The sequence below is a fragment of the Paecilomyces variotii genome (genome assembly GCF_004022145.1).
Source record: "Paecilomyces variotii strain CBS 101075 chromosome Unknown C8Q69scaffold_20, whole genome shotgun sequence".
NCBI classification, from domain to species: Eukaryota; Fungi; Ascomycota; class Eurotiomycetes; order Eurotiales; family Thermoascaceae; genus Paecilomyces; species Paecilomyces variotii.
In genome coordinates this window covers 42,750-55,200 of record NW_021167159.1, presented here as the reverse complement: position 1 = coordinate 55,200, position 12,451 = coordinate 42,750, and the positions used below count along the sequence as shown (strand labels likewise).

Sequence of the window (12,451 nt, the reverse complement as noted above, 5' to 3'; positions counted from 1 at the left end):
TCCACGAGTGCAGGTCCGTCCGCCGCGCGGGGAATGATGACTGGGACAATAACTTGTGCGCGCTGCAATGCGTCCATAGGAAGTTCAAGGCGGTCACTAGCCCAAGACAGAGCTTATGTGCCTGCCTATTGAGTCAGCAGCACATGGGAGCGATGAGATTTTTTTTTTCTTCTCTCTGTCCGTGTCAGGGATAGATATTCTACACCAGCAGCCGCACAGTCGGTGTGTCCCGTCGTCACCTTTTCTGCCCAAGTAAGTAGCACAGGCGCGGGGGCCGCTATCTGCTGTTAGACTGCGCGACCACGGTCAAGAAGGATACAAACGGCATGGAGGCAGGGGAGAATCGAGGAAGACGGAAAATTGGGAAGAGACGGTGAGAAAGGCAGAAAGAATAAAAAAAGGAGGCTGTGGTCAGGCTGGCGATGTCGGGGAGCGAAAGAGCAAATCGTGTTAAGGCAGAAGGCGGAGGAGTTTCTGGCCTTTCACCGCCCGCACAGCCTGGGGGCGATCACCACCAGAATAAATAATCAGAAGAAGCTAGTTGAGTCGAATCAATCAATCAATCAATCAATCAATGACTATTTATATGATTAACGATATCGAAGAGAGACACCACGGACGCAGTGGTATTGCTCGAGGCAGACAAGTGTAAGGACCAGCGATACTCGGCGGAAGATTCGACGAAGAGAGAGACAAGATGGCCAGCATCCAGATTCCTCCGCTGCTTGACGCTCGTCTTCTCTTATGCTCTCTCTTCTCTCTTCACGTTCGACGCGGAGCGGCTGAACCACGATGGTTCGGGGTCGACTGGTTCACCGGGTGATAGATGGGAAAGACTGGGCTTGTCCCTCGACCACCAGAGGAGGACAACAACGCCTTGGGGGAACGACGATATAATTAACGGGCAATTGTGTTGTCCTCAGTTGATCGCCCTAACGGAGCTCCTGATATCACTCTACTGTTCTGCTGTGTCCGTTTTCTTCCTGTCTACCGGCCAACCAGTCCCTCGACAGCCTTCCGATCTGCTCAGATCCCACTGCCACCACCACCAGGCCGAATTTCCCAGGAATATTGGCAGCCCCTCCGGATCTCTTACCGTTGCCGCTCAGGACCATCGTCTCTCCGCTGATTTGCGACTCGCCCAAGCTGGCTGCGTTGGGCTCATCGGGATTTAAGGGACGTCGACTCCTCCCTGTTGGCGGCTGCGTTAGCCTGTTAGTCGTACCCATGTGCTGGCTCCAATTACGATTGGGGTCCATTTCCCCTCTTGCTGCGGGCCCTAAAGGAAGAGGTAGCCCTCCAGAACAGCAGAGGATGACTACGGCTCTCCATTAAGCAACCTTCTGCAGCATCGTCTCTCGAGCCTTACCCGCAATGGTTGGTCTATGCCACGGGTCGGTACGGAATAGGCGTGGTGATGCCTGCTCTGCGCGCTTGCTCTTGCACGCCCGGCGGCGCAATAGACTCGACATGGTCGGATCCTTAATTACTATCGATCGGATATCGCGCGCATTGATAATTCGATATGACGGTTAAGCTATCTGTCCCAATCCGACCATGCACATGGCACGCAGCCAACCTGCCCTGTTGAAGGTAGTAGATCTCGACATCGGATTATTCACGAAGCAGGATTGATGTCGATATGGGACGACCTCACTCGTCCACTCCTCCTTGTAGCGACTTTTCCCACGAACACCGGCGTCTCTATCGGCGCGTGGACTTACCGACAGCGAGGCTCTGACTGCCGTGATAGCATTGATTCGATTGTCTCCATCAGACCCGTGCAGGTGGGAGTGCTGCGCCCGATTTTGTAGGTTCAGAGTTCAAAGTGATGCTTCCATATGCGAACTGTCAGCGTGGTAAGCATCCAATCTCGTGGTGCCATGGCTCTGACTCCAGACAGGTGGATTCTAGAAGGACTTCAAGGAGCCAATCATAAAAGTGCCGGAGAGATGCGTTTCGACCTTTACGACGTCCAGGACTGGAGACGTGCAGAATGCACCAAGTAGGTAGTTAACTGTTACAGTAGTAGCGGCTGAACAGCGAGGTAGGTATTGTCTGGATATGGATGGCCATCTTCAAGGGACAACCCGTACGGCCACGCAGCAGAGCTGTCCATTGACCAACTCACTCCTCGAGGATGATCCAAGGCACCTCTTCTCTACGAGAAGAATTCAAGATTCAAGAACTCTGTTGCGGTGATCACAGCCATCACGCGAACACAGCATGTCACTGTCGTCATATTCATCTACTTGACCGAACCGTCTCCGGTAACCCCCAAACAAAACAACCAGCAAAGCCAGCAGCAGACCGCCGCATCTAACAAACTCGAAACGGCGGATAGAGTAGAAGCAGCGAACATGATTAGGTTGTTTTACCAAAGTAGATCGCGATCCCTAACTTTTCCCGTTCCATGGATCCGAACCCTTTTAGCTTGTTGGGTACCCGAACCGTCCGCCTTCAACCGGGACGAAGCTCCACGTTGGGCATGACCGAACTTTCTTCTACACTTTGTCGCTTCATCTTGACTCGACTCGCTGACGCAAAGCAGCAGGATAATAGGATTGTTTGTGCGATGCAATGCACTATCCGGTTCATGTCATGTCATGCCATGCCATGCTCATGTTCATGCTAGAGTATGCTATGCTATGCTATGCCATGTCAATCGTGCCTTTCCAGGCACCCTAATCGGAAGGTAAGATGTCATATGAACTCCGAGAATGTCCACTGCGCAATCCGAATATGGAGAGTAGTCAAATATGGCCTACCTCGGTTGTAAAGCACAAAAAAAAAAAAAAAAAAAAAAAAAAAACGAATCAGAGCAGCCAGTTGTGCGGAAGCTATCAATGCTCTATAGATAGTTAGATAAAAGTGTTGATATGACCGCAGCTCTGGATGCTGCAATACATCCTTGCAGATGCATATATCTTATCTTATATTAGAAGAAATCGCATCACTGGGCAAGCTCGCAAGCAATGAAATACAGTCTTCCAGCCACAGGATCCATCCCAGAAGAACTATTTGACAGGCAAGATGCCAAAAGAGAACAGCTCTGAGCTGTAAAGAGACACACTATCAAGTCCCAGACGATCCAGACTCTTCAAGGCCCTGTCCTGTTCCTGACTATAGATCCATGTGCTCCGATTGGGAGAGTGTATAAAATCCCCTTCTGGCAACTCCTATTCGCAGAGATATAAAACTTCCAGAAAGGTGTATCATACTTCTGTTTTATATGAAGGATATTCTTCAACAATGAATGAAAGTGTCCAATAGCAATCATAAAGGCTTCTATGGGACAGTATAACGATACATGATATCAAACCAGTACCATCTGTATATATTCTGTTCAAAACTGTCTCTCTCTCGTACCTTTCCTACTGAGTGGAAGCTATTTATACAACATATCCGCACAAGGTCGAAGCCAGTGACTAGATGATATCGAATCCTAACGGGCATGGAAGCAATGATAACTGGAACCGCCTAGCCACGTTGCTAGGTTGCTGCTTGCTTACTTACTTGACTCTAAATCCAGCTAGGGGAGATGGATTGATCCCATATATGTCTCTTATAGCATACGAGGAATCTCGATCTGACCGATCTGGTAGGCTCTACTCTATAATCACCATATGATTAGAGAACCAGCTGCAAACGGATGATATAGCAGATCACCTGCGCATTCATTTGTGCGCGGACAAATAATATGGGGAAAATCTATTCTGTCTTATCTGTGTCTATCTTGACGTTCTAATATGTAAACATAGGGCGCTATCGACGTCTCGTTCTGAGAAAGCCGTGATCATTTGTAATTATCGGTCCGCTATGAGATGATAGAAGATTGTATTTTTTTTTCTGATGACAGAAGTTCAGATAGAATTTCATTGGCGCTACTGAATGCTATGTGCACGACTCCAATTTGGATACGGATGGACGGCTTAGACTATATCCGCATACAAAATTCATTACATATCATCAGTAACTACCTCAAACTCTCTGCAGTGTTCTATATCCACTCCGTGATCAAAAGAGTAAAAGAGTTATATATGTAAACAAGACATAGTAATGAAGGGATTTATTTCCCGGAGTGGAGTTCCTTTCTGCTTTTCTTTGCAACCATCTCCCTGTGAAGGGCGACGTCTCTCTATGTGAACCCGAACCTCTATATCGAGAAGCAGGCATGCAAGGGAAAAGAAATCAAAGCTCGAATCACGGCCTGAAAAGCCAACCCAATCCAACCAACCCTCGCAAGAGGGCATCGTACACACAAACTCCCAGACCATGCAGTACACGACGCAACACAACACCGAGACAAAGTAATCATGACCTCCAAGGCCCAACGAGCTGTATGGAGAACATAGTCCGATCGTGCAGAGAAACAAACCGCGCAGTGGACAGAAGCGTATATACCAAAAACATCGCCGGAAATTAGTTTAGTCGCTAGCAGTTGAATCGTATTCAGTCATCATCTTCCTCCTTCGCACTTTCAATCTTCTTGGAGCCTCGGTCAGAAAGCTGCTCCTTCCAGATGTGGTTTGCAGCTTGTTTGTCAAGATCCTTGAAGACGATGTTGAAGACGTCGGAATACCAGCTTGCAGGGTGACCCTCGATTCCGTCCTTGATGTTCTATAAATTAAAAGCGTTAGCAGATTAAGGCAAATTATGAACGGGGCAATCACATACCTCAGGCAGCTCGAGCCAGTCGGACATGTTGTCAGCGGGGAAGATGATAGTCTTCGCTCCGGCACGGCGAGCAGCCACAGTCTTTTCGCGTAGACCTCCGATGCGCAACACCTTGCCAGTAACGGTGAGTTCTCCGGTCATGGCAATCGTCGGGTCGAGAGGGTGATTAAGCGCCAGAGAAAGCAAAGACGTCGCCATGGTGATACCAGCGGACGGGCCTGCCTGATTGTTAGCAAAATAAGGAAAGCATGGATCCTGAAAATGAATACATACCATCTTTCTGAACGGCACCTTCCGGGCAATGCAAGTGCACCCTGGCCTTCTCGAAGAACCGGTTCTCAGGGAACTGGTTAGCCATTACTGACTTGGCAAACGAGTAAGCGATCTGAGTGGATTCCTTCATGACGTTCATAAGGTTTCCGGTGGTCTCGAATCCGGGTCGGGACTTGGCTGTCAACGCGTTCTCCAGGATAGATTCGACGTAGAGAGCAGCGCCACCCATGCTAGTCCAGGCCAAACCCATGGTCACACCGGGAGGGAACGTTTCGTACAGTCGGTCGGAGGTGAAAACTGGAGGTCCCACGTAATCCTTTAGACTGTCCTTGCCAATGCTAACATGCACTGACTCGGGAACCTTCAGGGCGAGGCGCGGTGTCTCGGCTGTCGCCTTCTCGGGATCCTCAGGAGGCTGGACGGGGTCTGTTTCATTCTTTTCAGATTCTGGCTGAGCGGCCTTGCCTTCTTCCGTGAGCGCTGCCTCTTCGGGCATGGCATCCTCACCAAGGTCCTGAATGATCTTAAGAGCGGCCTTTCGGTAAACCTTCTCGATCTGTTTCTTCAGGTTTCGGACACCGCTCTCACGGCAGTAGGACTTGATCAGCTCCTCGATAGCATCTTCCTGAAGCTTGACATCCACATCTTTCAGACCACTCAGCTCCTTGGCGGCCGGGGCTAGGTACCTCTCAGCAATCGCCATCTTCTCGTCAGCCACATAGCCGGAGAGCTCGATCAGTTCCATTCGGTCAAGGAGCGGGCGGGGGATCGTATCGGTGACGTTGGCTGTGCAGACGAAAAGCACCTTGGACAAATCTACAGGGACATCCATGTAGTGATCCAGGAAGGAAGAGTTCTGTTCGGGGTCAAGGAGTTCGAGGAGAGCGGAAGATGGATCACCCTGGTGACCACGTCCAATCTTATCAACCTCATCGATCAGAATCAGGGGGTTCTCGGTTTGACACTTCTTCAGCGCCTGAATGATGCGACCAGGAAGAGCACCGACGTACGTTCGTCGATGACCCTTGATCTCCGCGACGTCTGTCAGACCACCAACCGAAAATCGGTAATATTGCCTGTTCAGCGCACGGGCGATGGACTTTCCAATACTAGTCTTTCCGACACCGGGAGGGCCAACGAGACAGAGAATCTTGCCCTCGACGGTGCCGCGAAGCTTTCCTACGGCGATGAACTCAAGGATGCGATCCTTGACGTCCTTCAGACCATAGTGATCTTCGTCCAGTACGGACATTGCGTGTTTGATCCCGAAGTTCTCCACGCTCTTCTGGCCCCAGGGAATCTGGGTGATCCAGTCCAAGTAGTTCCGGGTAACATTAAATTCCGAGGCAGCAGGCTCCAGATGCGCAAGCTTGTTCAGTTCCTCCTCGAACACCTTCTTTACAACTTCTGGCATAGCCAGCTTCTGCGCCTTTTCCTTGAACTTCTCAACCAGTTTATCCTTACCATCAGACTCGATGCCCAATTCTCGCTTGATGCCTTTCATCTGTTCCATCAGCCAGTACTCGCGTTGGCGTTTTTGAATCTTGGCTTCGACATCCTTGGAGATCTTGGACTGCAGTTGGGCATTCATCAGCTCCTTCTTTAGGACAACCAGTGCCTTTGGAAGACGCTCCTCGATATTCATGGTCTCCAAGACCTCCTGCATCTCATGCAACTCACCCGCAGAGACTGCGGCAGCGAAATCTGCCAGCTTCGCAGGCTCATCACTAAGATTTCCAGGGAATTGATCCGTGTAGAAGGCCGAAATCTGGTCCCTAAACAGCGGGTTCAGGGTCGCAATCTCCTTGCAGACGTTCACGATCTCACTTGTCACGGCGCGGATAATGGGGCTCTTCTTGTCATGTGGCTCCTCCGATAGATTCTCCACATTGACCAGACTGACTGCGTACTTCCGCAAGAAAGATGTAGGTTCATAAATGTCCTTGGGAGTCTGTTCGGCAGCGGTTTCTTCGAAGCTGGCGACCACATCACCGCGCTTCTCTGTTCCCTCGCGGGTAGGCTGTGGCTCCGTTGTAGCCGTCCGTGACGGGTCGCTGGGGGTTTCCAGAGACTTGATCTTGATCCTGCGGTGAGGATAAAGCACCGCTGTGACACCAGTTGCCTCTCCTCGAAGGGGATACGCAGCTGTGATCTGAGCGAAAACGCCAACGTTATGCACGTCATCCAGATTCTCGATCACATCACCATCCGCATCTTCCTCCTTGAACAAGAAGGCTCCCACGTAGGGTTGTCCACGCTTCATCATTTCCTGAATCGCAGTCGCCACATTAGGGTCTCGAATCGTAATCGCTTTGTAGAAACCGGGGAACAGAGGACGCTTGGCAATCGGGATAGCCATCACTTGAGGATAGACATCCGGGATGGAGGGCTTCTGCAGCGCCTTCTCTGAGGATCCTTTCCTCCCTTTCTTCCCGCCATCCTCGTTGCCGCCGCTGCTGGGTTTGGACTCTGTCGATCCCGCAGTGGCCGGGATCGGAGACGGAAGCTCCTCAGCCTTTCCTTCTTCAGGTTTCGGTTGCTCCTTTGGACGATCCTTCTTTGAGTCTTCTTCCAGACCTGAGTCATCCTTCTCCCCGGTCGACTTGTCCTTCCGTTTGGCGGAGCTCGGGATCGGTGTGCTCAGCTCTGCCGACGAACCCTGCTTCTCTGGCAGCTCGGGCTGCTTCCGTCGCGATTCCGGTGTCCGATCCGCATCTCTGTCAGCTTTTGTCTCACTCTGTTCATTCTCGTCTGCTTGGTCTTGGTCTTTGTCCTCTGGGGGCGGGGCCTTCTCTTTCCGCCGGATCGCGCTCGACGAGAACGTTCGGGATGCGGGCGGGAGGGTTGGAAGAAGACGGGGAGAGCTCAGAGCAGATCTGATGTTCGCATGGTAGCGGGGAGACCCGAGGAATGGCCTCACAGCCGCATGTCGTGGTGCATGTTGGAGGGCAGCTCTCCAGTGAACCGCTTGGCCGCGCAGCATGCTCCTATGACGAACGGAGCTATGTATGTAGGATTGAGATGGGAGGGCAACAATGGGGGGGTTTAACGGATATCCACCGGCTCAAAGATATGACAGCCGGTCGGATCTAGAGGGGGAATTAAGAGCGGGAAGAGAGAAGAGGACGAGAGAGAAAAGACACGAGAGGGAAGAGCACGAGAGGCGAGATCAACCCTCTTGACTGCTTACTGAATCAAGCGACGAAACATCCCCGAGCGTCGGCGTTGAAATCATCGCGGGTTTATATTTCTCCGGATCCGACAGCTTCCCGGCGGAGAAAAAAGAGACTCGAAGATTCGCTGGTCGTCGATGAGGCTGCTTCGACGGCGCCATATCCTGTCAACTCCGGACAAGGCTATTATTATTAACATTAACACGGCTGTTTTTCTTTCCACCGTTCACCTCCACGCAAATCGGAAGTGCAATTACTCCCGTCTAGAATGAGTGCATCTCCCGCTGCCCTGCCCAAGGCGGCTGCGATTCCCGCTCGTCTGCTGCGGACGTCGCGGACATGCTCCCAGCAATGTACGGAAGTGCAACGGCGGACCCAAACAAGAACATTTTACACCAACACCAAGTCCTCCAGCGCAAGACGTCCTGGTGCCGTTCAATGTAACAAGACGATCGTCTTTTTGAACCCATGCAAGGTAGGTGGCACGTTCTCTGAGCAAGATTTCAAAGAGGTCGAAGGATGAATGCTGACATTCGTATCTAGCCGTTCCATAGCTCCTCGCCGCGTCTGGCCACCCCGGATCCCTACAAGGTGCTGGGAGTGGACAAGAATGCGTCCCAGGCAGACATCAAGCGGGCGTATTATGGCGCTGCGAAGAAATTCCACCCAGACACCAACAAGGAACCGAACGCGAAGGAGAAATTCGCCGAGGCGCAGTCGGCATACGAGTTACTGTCCGATCCCAAGAAGAGAGAAGCGTACGACCGTTTTGGCTCTGCGGCCTTCGACCAGAATGGAGGATTCGATCCCAGTGGTGCGGCCGGCGGCAACCCGTTCGCCGGAGCAGGAGGCTTCCATGGCTTCGGAGGCGGGTTTGGCGGAGGCGGGTTCGGTGGAGGCTTCACTGGCGACATCAATTTCGACGACATCTTCAGCGCATTTACCGGTGGTGCTCGACGGGGCCCTCGAGGGCGACGGTCGCCTTTCCAGGAGTCTATTCTGGTTGGTGAAGATATCGAGGTCCAGACAAATGTCTCCTTCATGGAAGCCGCAAAGGGAACGGGCAAGGATATCTTCATCACCCCTCTGGTGCCATGCAACACCTGTAATGGGGATGGGTTGAAGAAAGGCGCGAAGCGGTCCCAATGCAAGCAGTGCAATGGCTCGGGAACCAGGGTTCATTTCATGCAGGGAGGATTCCAGGTGGCCAGCACGTGTGACGCCTGCGGTGGAAACGGACAGGTTGTGCCTCCAGGCTCCGAGTGTGGAACCTGTCATGGTAACGGTGTCGTGAGAGATCGACGGACGGTTCATGTCGATATCCCTGGAGGAGTTGAGGACGGCATGCGGTTGCGAGTGGCCGGTGAGGGAGATGCGCCTCCTACAGGCACCGCTGCAGCTCCAGGTGCTCGCACGCAGCGCGGTGACCTCTATGTGTTTATCCGCGTATCGCCTGATCACCGCTTTAGCCGCTCAGGGTCGGACATCCTCTACACGGCCTCCATTCCTCTTACCACTGCCGTTCTGGGAGGTGAGGTGACTGTGCCGACGTTGGACGGGGAGGTCAAGGTTCGAGTGGCTACCGGAACTGGTACTGGCGACAAGATCACCTTGTCCGGTATGGGCATGCGGAAGCTTGGAGGCCGGCGAGGCCTGCAGGCCAACGGGGATCTGAGGGTGGAATTCAAGGTCCAGATGCCCAAGTCGCTCACTGCTAACCAGCGCACGATCCTCGAAGTCCTGGCCGATGAGATGGGAGACAAGTCGGCCAAGCGGATCATGAATATTGGAAAGGAAAGGTAGGCAGTCAGGCAGTCATCTATTGCTTTTTTTTTCCTCCCATGAAATCGAGCTGCTGACATAGCCAGTAGCTCGGAGACATCGACCGCATCTGATTCCCACAAAAACGAAGGCTTCCTGAAGTCTGCCTGGCACCGACTGATGCACCAGCACAAGTCCGATTCCGCGAAGGACGCTGAAGGTCGGAAGAAGGATGAGGGTAAGCAGGATTCCGATGACCAGAAGAAGGCATCCGGGTCGAAATAGTGTATGTTTGAACGCGACGGCGTCACTTTTCGCTTCATCGTTTATACTGTGTTTTTAACTATATCATAGCGACGGCGATATTGGGTTCTATCTACTTGTTTATTGTATATGCTCCTTTTTTCCTTCTATTTCTCTCGGGGATCGGGTTGCACGTTGATGAGCCTGTGGCAGCCCTCAGGATGATGTACCAATAGACTTTGGAGCCATATCTTGTACTATAGTACTCACAAGACATCTCTACTTCTACTTCGTGGGCGAGCTGCAAAATGCTGCTATTTACTCTATATAAAGAGTATAAAATCATTAATATAGCGCTACTTATTTCTATTAATATAGAATCAAAATAAATATATTGAAATTAAGAAATATCTAACACTAATAATAAAAACTAATTATATTAAATTGAGACTTAAAGCGCGTTAGGCTTTAACTTCCTGTCCAGCAACCCTCGCGCCTAAGTTCAACTAACGACAGATCTCGATAGACACTACCTAGGTATACTAGGGCCGTATGCTGCATCTCAAGTAGTGTTATAGCCTGAATGCTGTCCATCCAGAAATAATCAAGCAAATGCAGCTGTTAAAAGGCCGTATTCAATAGAACATAATTGCTGTTCTTCCAAAGGGTATCGCGGGAGTAATGACAGCACCATGTCATTAAAGTCGGTGAACTGAGACTGATAGCGTAGAGCTGCCATCTCGAAGGCCGGGGGATACGCACCCGCATCTGCCCAGTCCACGAACCACACCAGGCCGTTTCGGTCCAGAACCAGGTTTCGCGGACTGATGTCCTGGTGGGTGAGAACAAACTCGGTGAACTTGAAGGGCGGAAGGTCTGACGATGCGTGCTTGTAGTGTTTACAGATGTCCAACTTGTGGTTGAACCAGCCCTCGAATTCAGCCGCGTCCTTGAAAGGCCCGGCACTGTAGTGCGTGAAGAAGCGACCGCGACATGGGCCCCCGCCGATTGGACCTGGCTCCAATAGTTTGATGGATTGCATTTCAATAATCATCTGGGCCGTCTGCTTCGCGACATCCATCTTTTGTTCATCACTGAGGTCGCTCCAGCAGCGATCAAGCGGTTCACCGTCGATATAATCCATCACAATATACCCCATCATGCTAAAATATTTCGTATTGTCGTTGAAATGGATAGACCGATGGACACGAGGAGCTCGAATATTGGACTTTGATGCGACTAGTTGAAGGACATTTGTCTCACAAGGCAGCACATTGCCGCCGCCTTTTAAAACGAGATCCTTAGACAATCGCACCACCCTCGTTTGGCCGAGCTTGTAAATGATCGGAGCAGACTTGAAGAGGTTGATGAGGGATTCGTCGGATACGCGGTCGATGTCCTTGTCATCCAGCGGGAATGCCCTGTCCGAGGCCCTACTGGCCGGCTGTCGAGATTGTTAGTGCAACATTCACTCCCGGAAGGAATTAAGAAGGGAGTCAATACATCGGTGAATGGGCGGAAAAGTCCTTCCATATCTCCAATCCTTCTGAGAAGGGAAAAAGCTGGGTGTGTATGGAAGTACTATTTCAAGAGGGCAAAAAAAAAAAAAAGAAAAGAAAAGAAAAGGGTAGGTAAGCTGAATGTGGAAAAGTTGAAGATTGTTGATGCTATTGTTAGTTAACTATGCATCTAGGTTGTAGAAGTTAGCGCTGAGCTGTATGCCCGTTAGCGCTCGGGTGGGTTCTGAGTCCCGCTGGCTTTACCTAGGACGGCGGTTGAGATAAGTTTGTATGAACATCCGACTTACGACGAGGACATTTGACCTCCATTGGCTCCCCTCTCTTCCTGGATTCCCTTGAGCGGCACATATAATGAAAGATTGATCGCGATTCCGTCAATGATTAGTCCCTCTACGCGCTGACCTCAACTTTAAACCTCTAATTATAGCAATTCGGCTTCTCAGGCTTCCATTTATCATGTGTACGGCGAGTTCTGAAACAGTCCATCATGGCGACAGCCAGCGAGGCGCTTGGGCAATTTGGAAAACGACAGCATGTGAAGATCTAGATCACGGAAGCAAAGATTCTGAGAAAGCGTATGAAAATGGAATGATCTCTGGATTGCTTGAAGAACTAATTGACACCGAAATCTACCAGCTATTTATATGCCCCTTGACTCTATCCCTGAGCTGAACATCTAATTAAACTGTTCCACGGTTCTACTCCCGTATTCTTTGATCCTATACAGGTGGATCTAGGTAGCTTCCCGTTGCAGCTGCTATCCGGTTTGTATAGGGAAGCAGCAGGTTTGCAGCTCGCCCCCTG

General features: G+C 51.0%; 3 protein-coding genes across 3 annotated transcripts; 1 reads left to right on the top strand and 2 right to left on the bottom strand.

The window, feature by feature from the left end:
- Nucleotides 1-4,452: 4,452 nt before the first annotated feature.
- Nucleotides 4,453-7,933, bottom strand: C8Q69DRAFT_517806 (putative LON domain serine protease; the record flags this gene model as incomplete). The annotated part of the gene is made up of 3 exons (XM_028633424.1): nt 4,453-4,620; nt 4,678-4,895; nt 4,951-7,933. The coding sequence occupies 3 exons, from the start codon at nt 7,931-7,933 to the stop codon at nt 4,453-4,455; spliced, it is 3,369 nt and encodes a 1,122-aa protein (XP_028481082.1).
- A 304-nt stretch (nt 7,934-8,237) lies between these two features.
- C8Q69DRAFT_482532 (hypothetical protein) lies at nt 8,238-10,508 on the top strand. The gene is made up of 3 exons (XM_028631658.1): nt 8,238-8,598; nt 8,667-9,922; nt 9,995-10,508. The coding sequence occupies exons 1-3, from the start codon at nt 8,392-8,394 to the stop codon at nt 10,167-10,169; spliced, it is 1,638 nt and encodes a 545-aa protein (XP_028481081.1). The 5' UTR covers nt 8,238-8,391; the 3' UTR covers nt 10,170-10,508.
- Nucleotides 10,503-11,737, bottom strand: C8Q69DRAFT_482528 (phosphotransferase family protein). Its single transcript, XM_028631657.1, has 2 exons — nt 11,631-11,737; nt 10,503-11,571 (listed from the first exon to the last, which is right to left on the bottom strand). The coding sequence occupies exons 1-2, from the start codon at nt 11,658-11,660 to the stop codon at nt 10,732-10,734; spliced, it is 870 nt and encodes a 289-aa protein (XP_028481080.1). The 5' UTR covers nt 11,661-11,737; the 3' UTR covers nt 10,503-10,731.
- Between the last annotated feature and the right edge of the window lie 714 nt (nt 11,738-12,451).

Bases quoted from the DNA above. Each gene is read 5' to 3' on its own strand.
- C8Q69DRAFT_482532 (XM_028631658.1), top strand. From the start codon at position 8,392: ATGAGTGCATCTCCCGCTGCCCTGCCCAAGGCGGCTGCGATTCCCGCT. The intron at 8,599-8,666 runs GTAGGTGGCACG...ATTCGTATCTAG, and splicing joins TCTTTTTGAACCCATGCAAG to CCGTTCCATAGCTCCTCGCC. The intron at 9,923-9,994 runs GTAGGCAGTCAG...CATAGCCAGTAG, and splicing joins ATGAATATTGGAAAGGAAAG to CTCGGAGACATCGACCGCAT.
- C8Q69DRAFT_482528 (XM_028631657.1), bottom strand. From the start codon at position 11,660: ATGGAAGGACTTTTCCGCCCATTCACCGAT. The intron at 11,572-11,630 runs GTATTGACTCCC...CAATCTCGACAG, and splicing joins TTTTCCGCCCATTCACCGAT to CCGGCCAGTAGGGCCTCGGA.